Below are 21,214 nucleotides of genomic sequence, written 5' to 3'. Positions count from 1 at the left end.
ATTTCTTTTTTTTTTTGTGTTGTGTGAACTTCCCTATTCCCCTCCTCATATATTATTTCTATCGATTTTAACTTATCTTTAATCCTTTTATATTTATATTTATATTTTTTTTCTTTTAATTTTATTTTCTTTTTCTATATTTTCAATAATTCGCTTATAATCGTTTATTGGTATTTATTTATTTAATTTTGTAAAATAATTTTTTTTTTATTTGAATAAATGCACTAACAATGTTATTTATGTATATAGTATGTTTATTTAGTAGTATACATATATGTTTGATAACTTCAAATAATTATAATTATAATTATTAACATTATAAGTATCACGAATATGTATGATAATATAGTAACATTATGATACAGGGTGACCAAATTAATCTGCAATTTTGTAGGACACTGTAGTTTTTTTATTTAAGATTCAATTTTATCGAACCAATAGAGAAAAGTGTTTGAAAATATTTCAAATTTTTTTTAATATATACCGAGTTTTCGATATGGTTACCTTAAGCTTACCTTATCATGGATTACCTTATCATCAATGTACTAGATTGTTTTTTACTGAATGTATCTCAATTAAAAGTTTATACTATTTGTACTAATTAAGCATTATATATTTAGGTATAGGTAAAAACCCTAAATAAGAAACATATGCATCTATTTTAAGAAACATTTTTTATACACAATAATGGTGTAAACACCAATGTATGTCACCATCAACCTATGGTACAAAAAAGGTAACTCCTCCTAGTTCCATACAATAGTTTTAATGGTCTACACTAGTTTCAGACCACAAAATTCGTAGTGTGAAAAGTCCATGACTATACTGCATATTTTCAAATTATGTTATATACAATTATATTATTAATTATAACATTTTTTGAATTTATTTATCATATCGATTTATGGTTGTTATATATTTTTCATTATATTCTATATTTCGACTCTCCTTGAGAGTCATCATCAGGTGCACGATCTAACATAAATTAATGTTACTAAAACTATATCTACGTTATCCTCTTTATTTTATCGTCTATATTGCACTTTTTTATTAATATAATATATCTACGCAACGGACCTATGTGCGCGATCTACGTGGAATCCCGCGTATGTCGTGTTTATGCTCAGATATAAACAAGTGCCCGCAGCCAGATATGTACTTCTAGAGGGGCTTTTGAACTACTTTATAAATATAGTCTTTTGTTTCATTTCGTGAGGTGTTTGATCCCTCCCTTGGCTATTTAGGTCTAATAAATAAACCTAATAAGATATTAATATATTTTTTATATATTTTTATTAAAATTTTTAATTTTATATATTTTTAATTGTTAAGAAAGAAAATAGGTTAATCTTAAAAATATAAATAATTTAATAACTTATCACAATATCGTTGTCTCTGTACCTACATATACTGTTATTACATTATGTATAACAGTGTATATAAGTATGCTAAACATTATATTATATTAAATATAAATTAAGTAGTAGGGTATGGGTGCTAAATTTTAAAGTTGTTATATGAATTTTTTTATATAGTTTTTATTTATATAAAAAAATACTTAATTGGAAATTGATTTTTTTTTTGTTGTAAATGATCGTAAAAGTCGTACTCAGAGATTTGCTTGTTTATTAGAAGTACTTAATATAAATAAGTATGATTATATATAAAATAGTTAATATGATAATAATAATATAAAAACAAAAAAATTAGGTAATAAATTAAAATTATATACTAAATTTATATTAATCTAAATAATCACATAATTTGGAATTTAACGTAATTTTTGCAGCAATTGTACTAAACTACATATTAAATATATAGTGGAAATCTTTAATTTATATATATATATATATATATATATATATATATTATTTTGAGTATGTTTTTGGTTAGGTTAATATTAAAATATATGTTAGCTTAAAGTAAAAATTGTATGTAATGCGTTAAAGCTGAAGAATATTTAAATTTAGTTATTTAAAAAAAGTTGGGGTTTGTTTCATAATGTTGTTGTATTGTTTCTCAAATATAGGCGTCAATTACAGTTACTCTATATATTTAGAAAGAATTAATTTAGTTAAATAAACACAAAAAAGTCGGTAAATTTATTTTAAAAGTGATTTAAACTATAGTAATTATTTTATAGACGTATTTGGTAAAATTAATCGTTACATATATATATAAAAAGAACATATATAAAAATGTATTTTATTTTAAAATGGCATGCATACAAGAAAATAACGTTTTAAAAAGATATAATATCATAATTCACATGTATGTCTTTAAAAAATTAAAAACTCATAATTATAAAAAATTATTTTATTTATCAAAAAACATAAACATATCAAGGATAATATGAAAGTAAATAACATATATATTATGATTTTTATTTGTCTCCTTGTTTTCTAATCACATATAAACTTAATTTGCAATATATAATATTGATTATATTGAATAAGAACAGGTTTTAGGAACATGAAACCGTGATATATAATATATTGAACAAGAATAGGTTTTAGAAACATGAAACCGTAATATATAATATATTGAACAAGAATAGGTTTTAGGAACATGAAACCGTGATATATAATATATTGAACAAGAATAGGTTTTAGAAACATGAAACCGTAATATATAATATATTGAACAAGAATAGGTTTTAGGAACATGAAACCGTGATATATAATATATTGAACAAGAATAGGTTTTAGGAACATGAAACCGTAATATATAATATATTGAACAAGAATAGATTTAAGGATAATGAAACTGTAATATATAATATATTGAACAAGAACAGGTTTTAGGAACATGAAACCGTAATAAATAATATCTACTAAATTCTATCAGAAACCAATCGCTTAACTTCATTCCAGTTTTTTCATGAAATCGTAGCTCTGTTTCAATTTGTCTCTTTAATTTGATGAATGTATGCTCGGGTTTTGAGTTTTTTGCTCTCTGGAGAATTGTTATTAACATCTTTAGTAGAACTGCGTAGCAAGTAACTAAACAATTTAAATTTTTGAATCATTATTTCTTTGATAAATAATGGCTGCCTACGTCTAAATTTTAATTTTGTGTTTGGTATAGTATTAAAATATTTCAAAAACGTAACGAAGACTTCGATTAACAAATCGCTATAAGCGTATATATAATATAAAAGTGCAACTTTAACATCGGTGTTAAACAAAGTAATTTTTAAGCAAAGAGTAATTTTCGGAGTTCTCCAGATTTTGTTCTGAATATCAAATATTTGCTTATGCCATTTACGATTGGTAAATTAAGGATTACTTTTTCAATCAAGATTCACTTTTAGTGCAATTTTCATTTTTGATTAATAAATCTTGAGCGAAATGTATAACGCTCGGGATTAATTTATAACACTCTAGTTATTTTGCCAGAGTGGCAAGATTACTCTGAAATTAACAGCTGTTTGTATGACTTGTGGAGATGAAGTGCCTACTAACACAACTGTAAAAATGTTAGATAATTACTCTACATCCATATCTCTATATAAATTAGAGATATTTTTCATGTTTGAGATTTCTAGTTTGAACTTTGATGAGTGCGAGCTATTTAGTTTAGTTATAACTATATTGATTAACATTTAACGATAGTTATATTAACTAATAACGATTTAGTTATACGATTTAGTTTATCTTCTACTTTCGTGGCGGTATCTTTTACCGTTACCGTTCTTCTACATAACCCATATATTAGATTAGTTTATAAAAGGATTGGGATCCATATTAAATGAACCCTGTTCCTTACAGCAAGGTTTTTGAGAATTTAAGGCATTCCCACACTAGTTTTGAGGTTCCTCGGGGTGAGTGTAGTGCTAGGAGCGCTGATTTACTGTCAGAAAAGATATATATGTTTTTCCCCGTGATGGGTTTCTCTTTATATTCCCTTAGACATAGTTCAATTACGTGTACTTCGGCCTGAAAAACTGAGATTCCTTCCATATACTCCCGTCCCAACTCCTTTCATCGTTTTGTAGCCACAGATGGTAGTGTTTAGTGAATGGAGGTGGGTTCCGTTACCAACCATTTCTGTCTGATATAAACCCATATATAGTTGATGGATAATTAATTTTAAGATATATGAATATATTCAAAAACCCTTAAGCCTCTCATATCTTTATTCAGACGGTCCTTGATATGTTTATGTTTGTTTGTATATGATTTTGACTTATAAAATATAATAAAATTTATTATATTCTCACATCCTTATTCATTCATCTTTACGAGTATTCGGTAAATAAAATTTAATTATAAGAAATGCAGACTTTAATTGGTTTATTGGATTTTAAAATATATTATATATACCAAATAATTTTTTGTTTATTTGTTTTAAGTTATTTGAACATTTTTTTTTTGTGAATTATTTAAATTATATAGGTTAAATTTTTTAATATTATTTGTGTAGTATTTTGAAGATGATGACACAACATATTATTTGCCACCAGAACAAGAAAACACGTCAACACCAGGTGGGTGGTATTTATTACTGAAGAAAAAACACAGTCATATTAAATCCACGGTTTCCGATATTTAGCTTAAAGATCATCAAGTAGTGCTATACAGAAATCATATGTTAATGTAAAATATATGTTAGCTTTTCGCTTTGACGTCAAGAAATTTTGCTTAAACTAATTTATCGTTTTCAGTCTGGCTTTTAGCTAAGCTCGAAGCGCTAATTAATATGTTGTACTTTTCCAAATATGCGGTCCCAACTTTAATGCAGCATGATCATATTAACGAAATTAGAAATAATAGCTTAAATTGCGCTTAGTTTTCACTAACATAGCAAAGGTTCTTGAGTTAGAAATTAGTCAATGGCTTTATCTTTGTTTTTTTAAAAAATATATTATTTCATATTTTTGTAGTACATATAAATATTGTAAAACTATGTCTTAGAGTTAAGTTAGGTTACCCTAATATTTTTTTTATACGAACGCTTAAGCTTCATATGTGATTTATTAATCGTATAACGCCACAAACCCCAAAACCTGAATTACCTTTAGTAGCGATATATTTTATTTAACATGCAACAAATGAAGTCGATTCACTCCTCCCTTTCTTTTCGGGAAGGGGTCGATTCGCACGTCGTCACTCTTCGCTATACGCATTAAACGCTGTTTGAAATCGATATATTTCTTCCTTGGTTTACTGAATTCACGCTGCTTTCAGATATTCCTTCTTTATGACTGATCATTACGATCTGCGGCTACATTCTGTTATATATATATGTATATTAATGAGGGCATAGGCCTGTAGCCACAGAAATGATTGGTTACATCATGGGCATATGATGGTAATAGAACTCCAGTCTCGGAGCACTAGATCGTTGAGTTTGTTGGGTTAAATAAGTGACTGGAGATCTGGACACAAAACTAAGATTAATGTAATTAAAAATTAAAATATTAATTTTAATAAACGGTTTGGTGTTTAGTAAGAAAAGAACTTAAAATAAATAAATAAAATCTAAAAATTAATGAATATTAGTTGAAATATGCATATATGTGTGCTATCTAAAAGAAGATTTGATACCCATTTTTTTGGTTAAAAATTTTTTTTCCTAATATAAACAAATACCACACTATTTAGATGGTATAGTTATGCTTCTATATAAATTTTGGAACAACAAGTCTCCAGGTGTGTTAAAATTGATCAAAAATATAAAAATAGAAGAATTATATTAGTTAGGTCTAGTACCTTATAAAACTAGATTAGATATAGATAGATATAGATATAGTTTGGTTGCGCTGCATTTTTATAACTATAATACTTGTTTCTAAAAATACTAGAACCTCCAATTTGGTATACAGATGCGATTAAGAAGTATATAGAAAAATATATATTCTAACGGGGCACTGGAATATATGACGGCATAAAGCCAAGCTCGGCTTGCCCTGTATTACCTCCCACAGTATATGTCTATACATGTCACGGTCGAAGAAAAGACACCATAACATCTGTTGTGTCTATATTCAGGCTTTAGCTGTTAAGTGCCCCATATCCTATTTTTCAACACACTCAGCAATATTTTCATTATAAGAATTAACCAGATACTGCTTTCGGCTGGTCCTAACATAACCATTCTTCTAACCACTGTTACGAGGAATGTGAAATCAAAACTACTTTCTTAGCTAATTAAGAAGAATTTGTCTCTCAATTGTATAGGAACGAGTATATTTTATACATAGACTTTGTAAAATATACTCGTTGTAGGTGCAGCGTGGTACCTTTCTGTGAGTGGCGTTTAGGTAATGATAGATCATATTGTTCCACTCTCGCTAACCAACTCGTACCCATTTAGCTGCACGACTTAATAATTAAAAGTAAGAGTGTAGTTATTGTATAGTTGGAAAAGAGAAACTTTCCACACCAAAACCTCAATTTAAACAAGAATAATGGCTCATTGTGATATATATAAATATATATATATATATATATATGAGTATATATTAGTTACATTTACATTATACATTTTGTCTGGTGTGTTTGATAAATTTCTGTAAATAAAGCATTTAATCTCGTTTTTTGTTTTTAATCTAATCACACAATATAAACGCCGTATAAGGTAAGGGAAGAGCCTCAACAATTTTTAATCTTCTACTAGTTACGATGGCTTAGGTCAAGTTTTGTATGTCTTTCTAACACACAGTAACAGTACAGTGTCAGTAACAATATTGTAATAATACTGAGTTTCGCTTTATTTGACTAATGTCTTTGGAACAAGACTTGTCTTAAGGTCTGACAAGTGTATTCATCATCTATCTACGTTTCTTTTAGCTATCTATTCTATTTATCTATTTAGATTTGTTAGCATTGCGAGTGGTGGGATATTAATATATAAAAAGTGAATTTAATACTCAATACTGAACAGATTATTCACCAGAACTCAATGTAGTTATGTGTATTAGAAATAATATTTAGTGCTTTTAAGTCACACTATATATCATATGCAGTGTCTATCTATTTAGATTTGTTAGCAGTGCGAGTGGTGGGATATTAATATCTAAAAAGTGAATTTAATACTGAATACTGAACAGATTATTCACCAGAACTCAATGTAGTTATGTGTATTAGAAATAATATTTAGTGCTTTTAAGTCACACTATATACCATATGCAGTGTCTATCTATTTAGATTTGTTAGCGGTGCGAGTGGTGGGATACTAATATCTAAAAAGTGAATTTAATACTGAATACTGAATAGATTATTCACCAGAACTCAATATAGTCATATGTATTAGAAATAATATTTAGTGCTTTTAAGTCACACTATATACCATACATTCTGTACTTTAATGTAGTGTCAGATAACATTGTGATTTAGTTTTTATATATGTGTTACGTGTCAATAATTTTGATTTATTGTGCTTATTCTTTAGAACATTTCACCTTTGTATATTGAAGAGCTTACAAAATAGTTGCTATTATTCCATAAAATTGTAGCTATACACATGTACTAAATATACGATATTTGAAACCATTTAGATGCATACATACAGAAAATATGGCACGCAAAACTATTTTTTTTTTTTTGTTTTAGTTTATAAATTTATATTTGTTTTTAAATTTTTGTACATATAATTTTATATGCTGTCAGATAATTTATTTAATTAAAAAAGTCATTAAACGAATATGTCGAATATGTATTGTGAACTATTCATTGTTATGATTTCGATTTTGATTTTGATTTTGATCATGTTTAGTATATAATTTAAATGAAATTTTTGTTTTGTTTTTATAAAAGTAAATTAAAAGTAAATTAATTATATTATTATATTATATATATTTATATAAATATAACTTTTGCAGGACTTTATCATCAAATTTCTGAGATGGATTTTAAAATCATAACTGCTGCCATCGTATTCGTAATTTTTGCATCTTTAACTCTGTGTGCAATTAGTTTAATGCTTGTTAAAGTTTTAAATACGTAATTTATAAGATACATTTATCTTAGACTGATTTAACATAATTACAAAAAAGTTGAGCATAATTTTAAAAACACGTATATAACGTACATAAAAACGTTTTAATTAATAAGTGAAATGCTGATTAAGTGCATATAAAATATAGCGTAATTAGTATTAAAGCTCAGTTTGTATTTTTCCAAATAGAAATAAAAATTAAAACAAAAACAAATTAAGTAATATTCAGAATAACAATAAAATAAATTTTAAGTATAATAGTTATAATAGTTGAAGAATATAATAAAAATTTTAATTCAATTCGATTAATTGTAATTATAAACATAAGCACGGATAAGTTATTGCGATCGAATTTATTTAGATGCAGTCTGCCATTATATGTATAGGATTATTATTCAATGTAAGAATATAAATTATATATTATATTCTCATAAATACACATATTTCTTGAACATACGTAAATATTAGATATAGTCTATTATATATGTATATATCGGGGTCATATATTTTTTTTACTCAAAACGATATGAGCGCATTTTTTTTATTATTTACATATATATTAATATATTAATGCGAGTGCAATTTCGTTTTCCTCAGCTCTAATATTAGCCAAAACTAACTTCTTGCCCAGAAGATAGTTTTTAATTAATATGTTACCCTTTGAAATGTTACTGATATATTTTTTGCTTTAATACATTTAATATACATAATTATAACTTAGCCTGCTAACGTTACTCACTAGTATTTTTTCTCAGACTGAATTAAAGTTATAAGTTAATTAAAACGCATGATGATTAATAACATACCACATAATACAGGGCTGTCCATACTAGATGCAATCACGAGCCAATACCAATCAATGTACAGATTGGAGAGCCGCAGAAACAGACATACGTTTATAGTTGTTTTCTACAAATCAAAAAAAAAATGTATCAATCTAAATTAATTTATTTGATATACGATAAAAATAAAATAATGTAGTTTTACCAGTACACCAAAAAAAAATTTGCTTAATGGGTCGCAAACCCATGTCGTGGGCCGCACAAATATTAGCCGCTTGCCGGGCTTTGGACAGAACTGACATAATACATAAAACATAAAACAGGCATTATTTCAATTCATAATTGTGTATAATTTGAAAATACTTAATTATAATCATAATATCAAATTCAAGTTAAGGGACCACACAGGGGGTTTGAACTGATTACTTATAAAAATGTTTTCTTTTTAAGATCGTAAGCCAGCCTTACAATAAACAAATGATTACTATTTGTCATAATTTATCATAAATTATAAATTGAAAACAATTTCCACATTTTTCAGTCTTCTGTATATATAATAATTTTTTTAATTATATTTCTCATAAACGTGTGTTTTAGATTGAAATACCGGCTATTTCCAATTTGGACCAAAAAAAATTTTTTATATTTTAACATTGCGATCGAATTTCAGAGTAGTAACTTAAGTCTCAATCCTCACTTAATTAACGTAAGTCAGTAAGTCAGTAAGTCAACTTAAGTCATTCTTTAGTCTTCTATATATATACATATATAAGAATTTTTTTAATTGTATTTCTCATGAATGTGTTTTAGATTGAAACACCGGCTATTTCCAATCCAGACCAAACAAAATTTCACAAATTTATAAATTGAGATCAAATTGCAGAGTAGTAACTTTTGTCTTAAGCTTCACTTAAATAACGTAAGTCAGTAAGTCAACTTAAGTCAATCTTTAGTCTTCTATATAAGAATTTTTTTAATTGTATTTCTCATGAATGTGTTTTAGATTGAAACACCGGCTATTTCCAATCCAGAACCAAAAAAATTTCACAAATTTTAAAATTAAGAACAAATTGCAGAGTAGTAACTTAAGTCTCAATCTCCTCACTTAAATAACGTAAGTCAATAAGTTAACTTAAGTCATTCTTTAGTCTTCTATATATATATATACATATATAAGAATTTTTTTAATTGTGTTTCTCATGAATGTGTTTTAGATTGAAACACCGGCTATTTCCAATCCAGACCAAACAAAATTTCACAAACTTATAAATTGAAATCAAATTGCAGAGTATTAACTTAAGTCTCAATTCTAACTTATGTTATTCCATTCCTGTTGCAAAATGAACGACAGTAGCCCAGTGATGTTCACTGCCGAATATATAATAATTATGTATAAAAAAATAATTACACAGTTAAATTTGTTATATATCCCAAATAAAATTTGAAATTGTATTTTTCTTATTAAATTACACGCACATTTAATCTTTTCGTTAATTGGTTTGAATATATTGAGTTTAGAAATATATAGCTTTCGATGGCTCAGTTATTACTTTCTGATAGTTATTTTATTTACAAATATCAAATTTGTTTGTTTCCTAATGTTTTTTTTTATTAATTTTTTATAATCCTATTAATACTTGTTTTAAAATCATGATTTTGATATAATACATTCTATAGAAACCTTAAGCGTTTCATAATATTAAGGTATTATGGCAATGAGAAATTCTCTCATATTTTTATATAGTGTAATGTTTATAGTACAAACAGTAAACAGTCTATTCGCACTTCTTTTCACAAAAAATCATCATATTTTGAATATGCGTAATGTTCATGCTCTCTCTTTCTCTCTTTGTCGCTCTCTCTCCTCTTCCCCCTCTCTTATTTTCTCTTTCTCACCCTCTTTCTTTTTATCCCTCTATTCCTCACTCTTTTTCTCTATCTCTTCTCTACCTCTTCTATTCTCTCTCTCCTTTCATCTTATTCTCTTTTTCTCCCTCTCTTTCTCTTTCTCTCTCTCCTTCTTTTTCTCTTTCTCCCTCTCTTTTTCTCCTTATTTCCTCTCCTTTTCTCCCTCCCTTTATTTTTTTCTCTCCCTTTATTTTTCTCTCTCCCTCTCTTTTTCTCTCTATCTTTATCTTATTCTCTCTTTCCTTTCATCTTATTATTTTTTCTTCCTCTCTTTCTCTTTTCTATCTGTCTCTCTCCTTCTCTTTTCTATCTGTCTCTCTCTTTCTCTCTTCTTCTCTTTTTCTCTCGCCCTCTCTTTCTATCTCTCTCTCTTTCTTCTCGATCCTTTTAGGTTTATTAAATAAACTAAAAAATTCGAGTAACTTTATCTTCTTGAGGTACTTAATTGTTCTTTTTAGTTTAGTCACAATAAGACACTGAGTGATTACGTTGGTTTTAACCTTCTTTTGACAATGACAGCATTCTGTCATTTGTTTAGTAGGACATTCATAATCTTGGTATTTCTTTTTATTTTTAATAAAAATATGTTTAACTACTCAAAGTGACTCCAAACAATCTTCCTTCTTCATCAAATAAGTTATGTGATATTAGTTAACACCATTCTTTACTTATCTTAAGTCTGGCTTAAGTTACGACTGTGATTTATTAATTAATTATACATATTTATTACTAATGCTATCAATGATCACTTTTTTTTTTATTTGAAAAAATAAAGCTACACACAATTCTTGTCTTGTTCTTTTTTGCAATAAATTTTTAATTTACTTTTAATAAGTAAATACTTAATATTTACTTTATATGTAAATATAAAGACATACTTATATTTAATCTCTGCTTTTTTAGAGAATTGATATTTAAAGCGAAATTGATAATTCGCTTGAAATCGTGATAATACCGATAAATATGATGATAACGCGCTATCCATTTTTAAATGTTTCCGATCTGCTGGTTCTAATGAATTGGAATTAGAATGTAAAATTTTTAGAAGCTAAAGTTGTAGGAATTTGTAGTATATATTTTTTTAATTAATTTTTTCTTAGTACATATATATAAACCCCCACAATGTTGTTAAGGAGTCCTTTAACGAAATATTGTTTTGGTCAGAAGAAAATATTTCGCTGCTGAATTTAATTGAATAGTATTGTTTATTCTAAAATATAATGAATATCATTTAATCGCGAAGTAACTTAAAGAAATATTATTTTTAACAAAAAATATAAAAAAATTGTATATTTTTTTTAACACAATACTATTTAACAAGTGAACATTTTGTTCACGAGGTGAAATTTCTCAATCTCAAATTTCTCAAAAATCAAAAATTTTTTGTCCTTCACGAAATACGAAAAGTCATAAGATATTCTTAAGACCAATTTTTATTATTATTATTTTTTTTTAATGAAATCAATTGGATAAGCTACGTATTAACGATCTTTGCAATATACAAAAAAAAATATTAGTTAATTTAGTTTTTTCGTTTATGTACTTATGTACTTACATTCATGTTACTTAAAATTTTTGAAAGTTTTTTTTTTTGCTATATGAAATTTCTCACCTAAATACACGACTATGGGGTTTATAATCGTTGGGCCATACCAAACCTTCCAACACATTTGACCAACGTCGCATATAGTATGCATTGTTCAAATTTCAAATATTGCACGAACACATAAATCACAGCTGTACAAATACAATTAACTATCATAATTGTACTTCTGTGGCTTTTGATATCACTCTAAATTAAATTAACATAATTAATTAATATAATAAAATTTCTATTTAATAGAAAAGTTCTTTCTCATGTTTAACTCTAATTAAACTCATATAGAAATTTTTAGACGTTGGTGTCATTAATTTATATATTAATTATATTCAATAATTTTTTTATTGAATACAATTTCGATATCATATAATTCTATAAAACGGATTTTGCACTCATTATATAGAATAGTCTGTGACAGATGTTTATCGTTGGTTTAATTGTACATTCGATATTGGTCGACTATTATAGATAAGAATTTTCAATTATTAATCGATAAAAGTTTTTAGGATATTTAAATTAAATTCGTTATTAAATAATAATTAAAATATGCCACACAGAAGCTTTAAATTAACAACGATATTCTTATAGAAACGTATTCGTATAAACATTTTTCATGAATTTATTATTGCAACATATATATATATAGAGGTATATATACAGTCAAACTTCCATAACTCGAAGTCGCAATTTTATGGAGATTTCGAGTTAGAGAATCTTTTAATTGTTTTTTTTTAATACATTTTAAAATATTTTTTTATTTGCAATCAAATAAAGCATAGAAGTTATAGTGAAGTAAAATATTCAGAAATTAAGGTTTGGGACTTTAATTTTTCTTATTTTCAGTAAAAAGAGATTCCACTGTATTCAAACTGTTATAGTGATCATCAGTTGTAGTATCATGCGTTTGCAAATATAAATTCAGAATTTTGAATGAGTCTTCTACTTCATTCTTGGAAGGCTGATAAATAATGACATCCACCGAACCCTCATTATCACTTTCCGTTGCGCTTAGAATTCAGTTTAGGATTCAGTTATTTAGAGCTATAGTGCTCAATAATATCGTCATCTGTAGGAAAGCTTGATGTACAAATTTCATTGTCAAGCTCAATATAATCGTTAAGTGTAGCATTGGAAGTTATTTTATTTACTTTAAACCACGCTGCCAGAGACTGACATTTGCACAAACAAACAACATAAGAGAGAAAAAATTAAATATTCGATTTGGAAAAAGGGACTTCCCCTAACACTAAAATAGATTCATTCTTAAAATAAAAATTCGACTTCTAGAATGCACTTTCCCATATTTCTATCGGCAGGGAACAAAATTTTTGTTCGAGATATAGAGAAATTCGAGTTATAGAAGTTCGAGTTATGGAAACAGAATGTTAAGTTTGCTCTCTAAAACCTTGATGCACTGTTTTTGGTTCGAGTTATAGAAAATTCGAATTATAGAAGTTCGAGTTATGGAAGTTTGACTGTATATAGTATACCATATATGGGTATTTATGTTGGGTGTTCTTTTCGCCATATTATTATAAGGTAGTAATTATTAAAAAAGACTATTTCTCGGTCAAACACTTGAACTAGACTTATTTTTAGAACTAATTTCCTAGTAATATTGTAATACTGATGATGGTGTTTATAACTTATTTTTATTAAAAGAGTTTAATTCAATTTCAGTGAAATTATTAAGTAGCTTTTATATGGTATATATTAGTATTATAATATTATTATTTTTGTTTTTATTATCTACTGACTGAGTAAATTCATATAAAACAATAAATGATTAATGTGTAGTTATTCGTAATGTTCTTTTAATAATCGTTAATAAAACTTTAACCATGTAAAAGTAATTTAGATCTAAACCAAAACCATTTACAATCGTTACTACTTACTATATAAGAAGTTTATTTTTTCATTTTTACTATAATAAATTTATATAGTTTTAGAACAAGTTCCCTATTAATCGTAACATTGTTAAACGTTTTACACGTAATTAATCGTATTAATATTTGCTGTGATAATTTTTTATTCTGAAGTAATCAAAAATACACAAAAAAAAAAAATTTATATAAATATATAAAATTATTTACAATAAGTAAATCGTTGTAAAAATTGGCGTATAATTTATATGACGTATTGAAAACTTTTGTGGTGCTCTCTCCGTCGTTGCGTTACGTGACGTACGTAAATATAGTTTGTTTATATAATTTTTTTATTAGTATTTATTAATTAATTATTGTATTTAGTTTAAACAATAAAATACATTAAAAATAGCATGTAGTTTATATAAAACGAAAGCAACTGTTAAAAAATTTAAAAAAAAAAAAAATGTAATTTTTCACTTTAAAATTATCGTTATTTTGCTATAAAATGTTTGTTTATATATTAAAAATATTTATTAAAAAATTTAAGTTCCTATAAAAAGTTTTAGTAATGTATAATATATTAAACACAATATAATATATACAATATATAAAAATATAAAATTAATTTTTATGATATTACATAATAACATATGTATATTATATTATTTAATATAATGTGATTAATAAATATATATATATACAATATTTCATGTTGTATGTTGTATATGTAATATATTTAAAAGCTTTATGTAGTAACTTTAACATCTTAGTTAAAATATTTTTTATGAAAAAAAAATTTTATGACTAAATAACACTGACTCTGAGCTTCAAATTTGACAGGGTACGAGTTCAACCTTGGTACTTGCATTTTCAAATAATTATTTATGAATAATAGTCGAAATAACTGTATGGTCAGCTTAAAATTCAATTAATTAAAATAATATAAATAACAATTTTTGTTGTTGCAGTTCACTACTGTTTGAAAAACCTATTTACGAGTAAATTAATAATATAAATATTAGATGTCTTATATTAAATATAAGAATTATTTCCAAGACCATTGATGTCTTGTATTTGACAATACTCGAAACAGCTGTATGGTCAGCCAAAAATTCAATTAATTAAAATAATATAAAATGAATTTTTGTTGTTGTAGTTTACTACTTTTCGAAATCTCTCTAATAAAAAAATGTAAAATTAATCTTAATAAAGTTTAAACAATTTTTTTCAAAGTTTTTTCCGCATTTCCACTTCTAAAGTTTTAAAAATGAACCCATGAGAATGGTTGCAAAGAAAAAAAAAATTAAGAGACACTTAAATATATATAATAATATGTATATGTATATATCATAACATAAAACTTGTTTTAACAAGTATTTACGATTACAGCTTGTGAACCGTTAAGATTATTCTTAGTAATTTTTTCTAGAAAAAAATTCAATTTAGACGAATTTGAATAGCAAAGAAAGTACAAGAACAAAAATTTATTTAATTTATTGAAATTTGGCTGACCATACATATCAAAAAATTAAATAAATTTTTATCTTTTACCTTTGTTTGCTAACCGAATCCGTCTAACTTTTAAATAGTTTCGTCATAAAGACACGTCACTCTCGGCAAGAAAAAATTAACATTAATTTAATTTAATTATTTAGAATAGTGATTTAGTGAAGTGATATTAAATTGTACTTAAAGTTCAGTTTTAGAATTTATATTTAAGTTAAGTAAAATGTTTGCTTTCGGCAGTAGATACTCACTTAAAAATATTACCTTACTGTTAAGTCGACACTTAAGTGTGTATTTTAAAACTAATAATTGCTATATATATATTTGATATTTTAATATCAAATATTTTTATTCAATACTTTTGTGTCTCCTTGAATGACATCAACAAAAGACTTTTATTAGAAGTTCTAGATAGTTTTTTTTCAGTACCGAAAAAGAATCAACAGGCCTCTAGGTTAATCAGTATGTCTGAATTAGGTTGATCACATAATTCTTCCTAAGTAAAGATGATTTACACAGGATTTGCAGTTTCTTTCGTTTTATATTTAAATTATACTTAATTTAATTAGCATTATATACAAATTCATATGTAACAAAATGTATACGATTAAAAAAAAACTGTTGTGTAAATTAGATTTTACTTGTAAGTATTTGCCATTATGTACATTTAGTAAAGGAATTTTTAAAAAAAGTAAATCAAATGTGTATTTATCACAATAATATATATATATAGACCTATACATGTATATACATATAGTTATAATTGTTATAATTTTATGTATATATACTATATTATTTATATATATAAATTACTATTTATTAAAATTTGTTTAAATTAGAAATAAATGTATGAAAACGAGTAAAATAAATTTAAAATAAATTAAAAAAATTATAGTATTGAACCAAATATATATATATACATGCATACACTTTTTGCATACATACAATTCGAAACGGTTTGTAATCATTTCTAATACAGTTACTAGATCATCAATGTAAGTTCGTAATGTTTTATATAGAAAATATATTTATATATACATTTATATTTGTTTAGTATTGAAATTATTTTGAGAAATCCCCAACTTTTGTTTATGTATTTATTTTAGTTAATATTGGTTTTATTATTTTATTTTAAAAATATATATTTGTAGTCAGTAGTATATAGTTTTAAATTTAGTTCTATGAATTTTTTATATTCCAAATTGAATTAATGTAGATATGAATTTTGTTTATTATATGTTAATAGTAGTTAAAATTATATTTTTTTTTTCTTAAATTATATATAACAACATATCTGCCTATTACTATAATTTAATAAACATTATTTTATTTTTAGTAAGTTAACAATTTAAAAATTTTTTTTTTAATAAAAAGTTTTTATACATATAGAAAATAGTTTCTTCTATTATATTTTATTCTTTAAAAGTTGCTATTACAAAGTATATGTTTTTTAATCTGTAATCGAAACTTTCTTGATTTAATATAGAAAAAATTATAAGCTTACTGTCCTTATAATCCTTAAAAATATTTTCCTAACTAACTGTGCCTTCTCCTTAACTAATTCAAAAATAATATAGGACTCGAACGTTAGAACTCTATTTCCTAAAATAGAAAGTTGGATGCGCAGTTCCAGAAGGATGGACCCAAGAGACAAAAGAATACGCCATGTATCGTTACGTCGTAAAACTATTTAAAAATAAAAGAAAATATAAACTTATTGTTTATTCTTCAAGTTCAACCATTTCTTCAACTTCAACATTAACACAATTATAATAACATCTACCTACAAATTCAAAAAAAATAACGTCATTACTTGGTATACCATTTGGAGGAGCTTGTTTAGTAGCGCGCGCATTCAAAACAAAAAAAATAGAGAAAAACGGTTCGTTTAAAAGGTAATTAAATCATATTTATAAAATATTTATATACATATATATAATTTAAAAAAAAAATTTATTAATAAAATTATTATAATATTTATAAAATTAGACGCTCATAAATTAGAACCACCTTTATCGGGTACTTTTTAGTTCCGAATAGTCTAATTTCTGGACGTTATGTTTTTCTGATGCAAAATTAACTAAAAAATAAAATATCAATTTAAAATATTTATTATTAAAGTTATTATAAGATTTATAAAATTACACGCTCATAAATTAGAACCGCCATTATCGGGTACTTTTTAGTTCCGAATAGTCTAATTTCTGGACGTTATGTTTTCCTAATGCAAAATTAACTAAAAAATAAAATATCAATTTAAAATATTTATTATTAAAGTTATTATAAAATTTATAAGATTAGACGCTCATAAATTAGAACCACCTTTATTGGGTACTTTTTAGTTCCGAATAGTCTAATTTCTGGACGTTATGTTTTCCTGATACAAAATTAACTAAAAAATAAAATATCAATTTAAAATATTTATTAATAAAATTATTATAAAATTTATAAGATTAGACGCTTATAAATTAGAACCACCATTATCGGGTATTTTTTACTTCCGAATAGTCTAATTTCTGGACGTTATGTTTTCCTGATACAAAACTAACTAAAAAATAAAATATCAATTTAAAATATTTATTATTAAGATTATTATAATATTTATAAAATTAGACGCTCATAAATTAGAACCGCCATTATCGGGTACTTTTTAGTTCCGAATAGTTTAATTTCTGGACGTTATGTTTTTCTGATGCAAAATTAACTAAAAAATAAAATATCAATTTAAAATATTTATTATTAAAGTTATTATAATATTTATAAAATTAGTCGCTCATAAATTAGAACCACTTTATTGGTGGGAACTCTTAATTTCCGAATGTTCTAACTTGTGGACTTTATGTTTTCTTAATGCAAAATTAAATTAAAAATGTTTTTACCTAAATTCTTCTATACAATATATAATATTATATATATAATACATATTATTATAGTATATATACATATATATTATATATAATATATATTATATAAAATATACATATTATATCTACTATATATGTTATGTGATTATTAGGATGGAAAAATTGTTTAGCTGCCTGGAGGGTAAAATTATTAATAATCCTGTTCAGTAACTCGGTAAAGAAACAAGGCTTTATAAACATTTGTGCTTGTAAGGCATCAGGCCTAAAAAATAATAAATAAATATAAATATTAATAAATAAAAAATTAAGAAAAAAAGCATATTAATTTTAAATTTTAAAACCGAGTTTTCAGTTTTCAGTTTATTTTGTTTATCACTAACTCGTGTCCAAAAAAAAAACGTCTTTGAAATTAGAATCGTGATTTCTAATGTTAGAGCATTCAGTGTACGATATAATCGGGTTCTAATATTTAAGACTTCTAATTTCTAAAGTTTCTTTTTTTTAGTAGTTCTTATTTATTAGAGTTCTCATTTTTAAATATTCTTATTTCTAAAAATTCTTTTAATTTTCAAGAGTGCAAGTTTGTGAGCGTCCACTGTATATATAATTTAATCTGTTCGCTTTTATAAAGCGAACACTTTGACATATATTTGAGGTCCTTTAATATATTAAATATTTAAAAGAAAAATATTTGTTGGTTTTAATTCACAAAATAATATTATTAATAATATTAAATTTTATTTAATTAAGTATATGTAAAAAAAAAAATACCAATGAAACATTGAATAAAAATAATCTTTAATTTACAAAATTTTTAATTTAATTTTTTAAATTTGGTTATAATTTTATAATTAACTATTAAAAAAAAAATATTTATATTCTTAATCATTTACTTATATTTACAGGTTGAAAAATGTTTTTGCTTAAAAGACTGAATCAACTCAAAAATATAATCTTATTCCACCAGAACCAAAAGCAAAGAAATTTATGTATTTATCTACCAGCTATTTACATATACATATTTAGATATTTTTTTTTAGAAAAAATATTGTCAAAAATATATTTATTTAAAATTTTAAGTAGCACAAATTTTTGTAAAAATAGCCAATTTATATGTATTCGAATCAAAATTTAATTATGTAAAACATGTTGTTATGAATTGTAATTTTCTTATTTTTAAGCTTAATTTATTTTCGAAATTTTTAATAAATAATTAAATGTTTTGTAAAACTACAGAGTTATTTTTCATTTCTTTATTATACAACATATTCTATTATATTATTGATATGGGATGTGGCGCTGCAACCGTCGGGTCTATTGTGCCCCTTCTGTCTTTAATGTAAGTCTCTAAGCCCTGCTGCGTTGATAAAAATTAGTACATAACTTACTTTACAAAGTTTTATTACCTCTTCCGTAAGGGCATACATTTCCAGTAGTCTATTCCGTATTTGCATTAGCTAATAGCACCCTAAAGTTGACTATAGAATATAGTCGAAATATTGTTGTAAATAAAAAATTTTTTTAAAATCTAAATTTTTTAAAAAAATTTATTAAATTTATTGTTTCTATTATCTGCAAAAAAAAAAACAAATAATCAATTATCTTCACATCGCAAATTTGAAGATTTTTTTATTTACAAAATCTGATACATTATAGATTAAAATTTTAAAAATTTTAAATTTGACTTTAATTTTCATATACTAAGAAGATTACAGTTAGAACAATTATTAAATATATTTACGAAATCTTTAGTCATTTATGTTGAATTAATATATTATTAATCATAATTTACTTAAAAAATTTTATAAAGAGATTATTCGAAATGTAGCGAACTACTACAACAAAAATTCTTTTTTACATTATTTTAATTAATTGAATTTTTGGCTGACCATATAGCTGTTTCGAGTATTACCAAATACCCTTTATCAGTGGTCTTGGAAATAAATCCTGTATTTAATTATTTGTAAATAAATTTTTTTGAGACTGCAAATACCAGGAATCGAACTTGTGCCCTGCCATATTCGAAGCTCAAAGTCAGCGCTCCTTAACCAACTGATCCAAAGCCATACTTGACTTTTATGTTCGCACATTTTTCTGGACTTTTGAAATCATAAACCAGCTGTAGAATAATTGAATTAATTAATCATATTTTTATTTTTTTACTTGTTAAATTTCTTTACTGTTCTGTTTGTAGAGGCATTAGTTGTTGCATGATTTATATGTTCTTTCTTATGTATAGACCCTTATCTAGGAACTTAATACTGAAAAAGTCATGCTGAAAAAGTTACTCCTCGATTCGCACAGGCGAGACCAATAACTTGTGAATATAAGTTGTGATTTAACGTCATTTTTAAGACGGAAGTGACTATTATATTTAATAGAAACTAGTATATTTTATAAAGAGATTTTTCGAAAAGCAGTGAACTACAACAACAAAAATTCTTTTTCATATTATTTTAAAAAGTTTTGTAAAAATTATTTTTTTACAATAATCAACCGTCTTATATTTAGAAAATATAATCAATTAAAATATTTTGAACGAAGGTAAATGAAATAATATTTAATTAAAAATCAATTATAAATTTGTAAAGCAAACTTTAATAAATTTTAATAAAATTATTTCAAGAAAGCTGAAATTTACTTAACTCATTGAGATACTATAGATAAGATTTTTTAAACAAGAACTCGTCAATAATATTGAATATAATGCCATGAACTCATCCGACAGCTGCCATTAAGCTTACT

The 21,214-nt window shown here is 24.8% G+C and overlaps 1 protein-coding gene across 11 annotated transcripts in view; it reads left to right on the top strand.

The window, feature by feature from the left end:
- Positions 1-17,475, top strand: part of LOC119687015 (tubulin polyglutamylase TTLL4) — a 38,269-nt gene extending 20,794 nt beyond the window's left edge. For 5 of the 11 annotated variants that reach the window (XM_038101159.1, XM_038101161.1, XM_038101157.1 and 2 more), the window contains one exon: positions 17,183-17,475. In XM_038101159.1, the coding sequence (XP_037957087.1) occupies positions 17,183-17,299 (117 nt within the window). In that variant the 3' untranslated portion in view covers positions 17,300-17,475. Of the gene's footprint in view, positions 1-7,825; positions 7,898-9,320; positions 9,438-9,533; positions 9,651-9,726; positions 9,838-9,937; positions 10,122-17,182 lie in introns of those variants that run through there. The other 6 variants (XR_005253073.1, XR_005253071.1, XR_005253072.1 and 3 more) reach the window with 6 other exon arrangements.
- The last annotated feature ends 3,739 nt before the right edge of the window (positions 17,476-21,214 follow it).

Source organism: Teleopsis dalmanni, chromosome X (genome assembly GCF_002237135.1).
Source record: "Teleopsis dalmanni isolate 2A chromosome X, ASM223713v2, whole genome shotgun sequence".
Classification (NCBI taxonomy): Eukaryota; Metazoa; Arthropoda; class Insecta; order Diptera; family Diopsidae; genus Teleopsis; species Teleopsis dalmanni.
The sequence above is the reverse complement of the archived record's forward strand: the minus strand, read 5'-3'. Positions and strand labels throughout refer to the sequence as shown.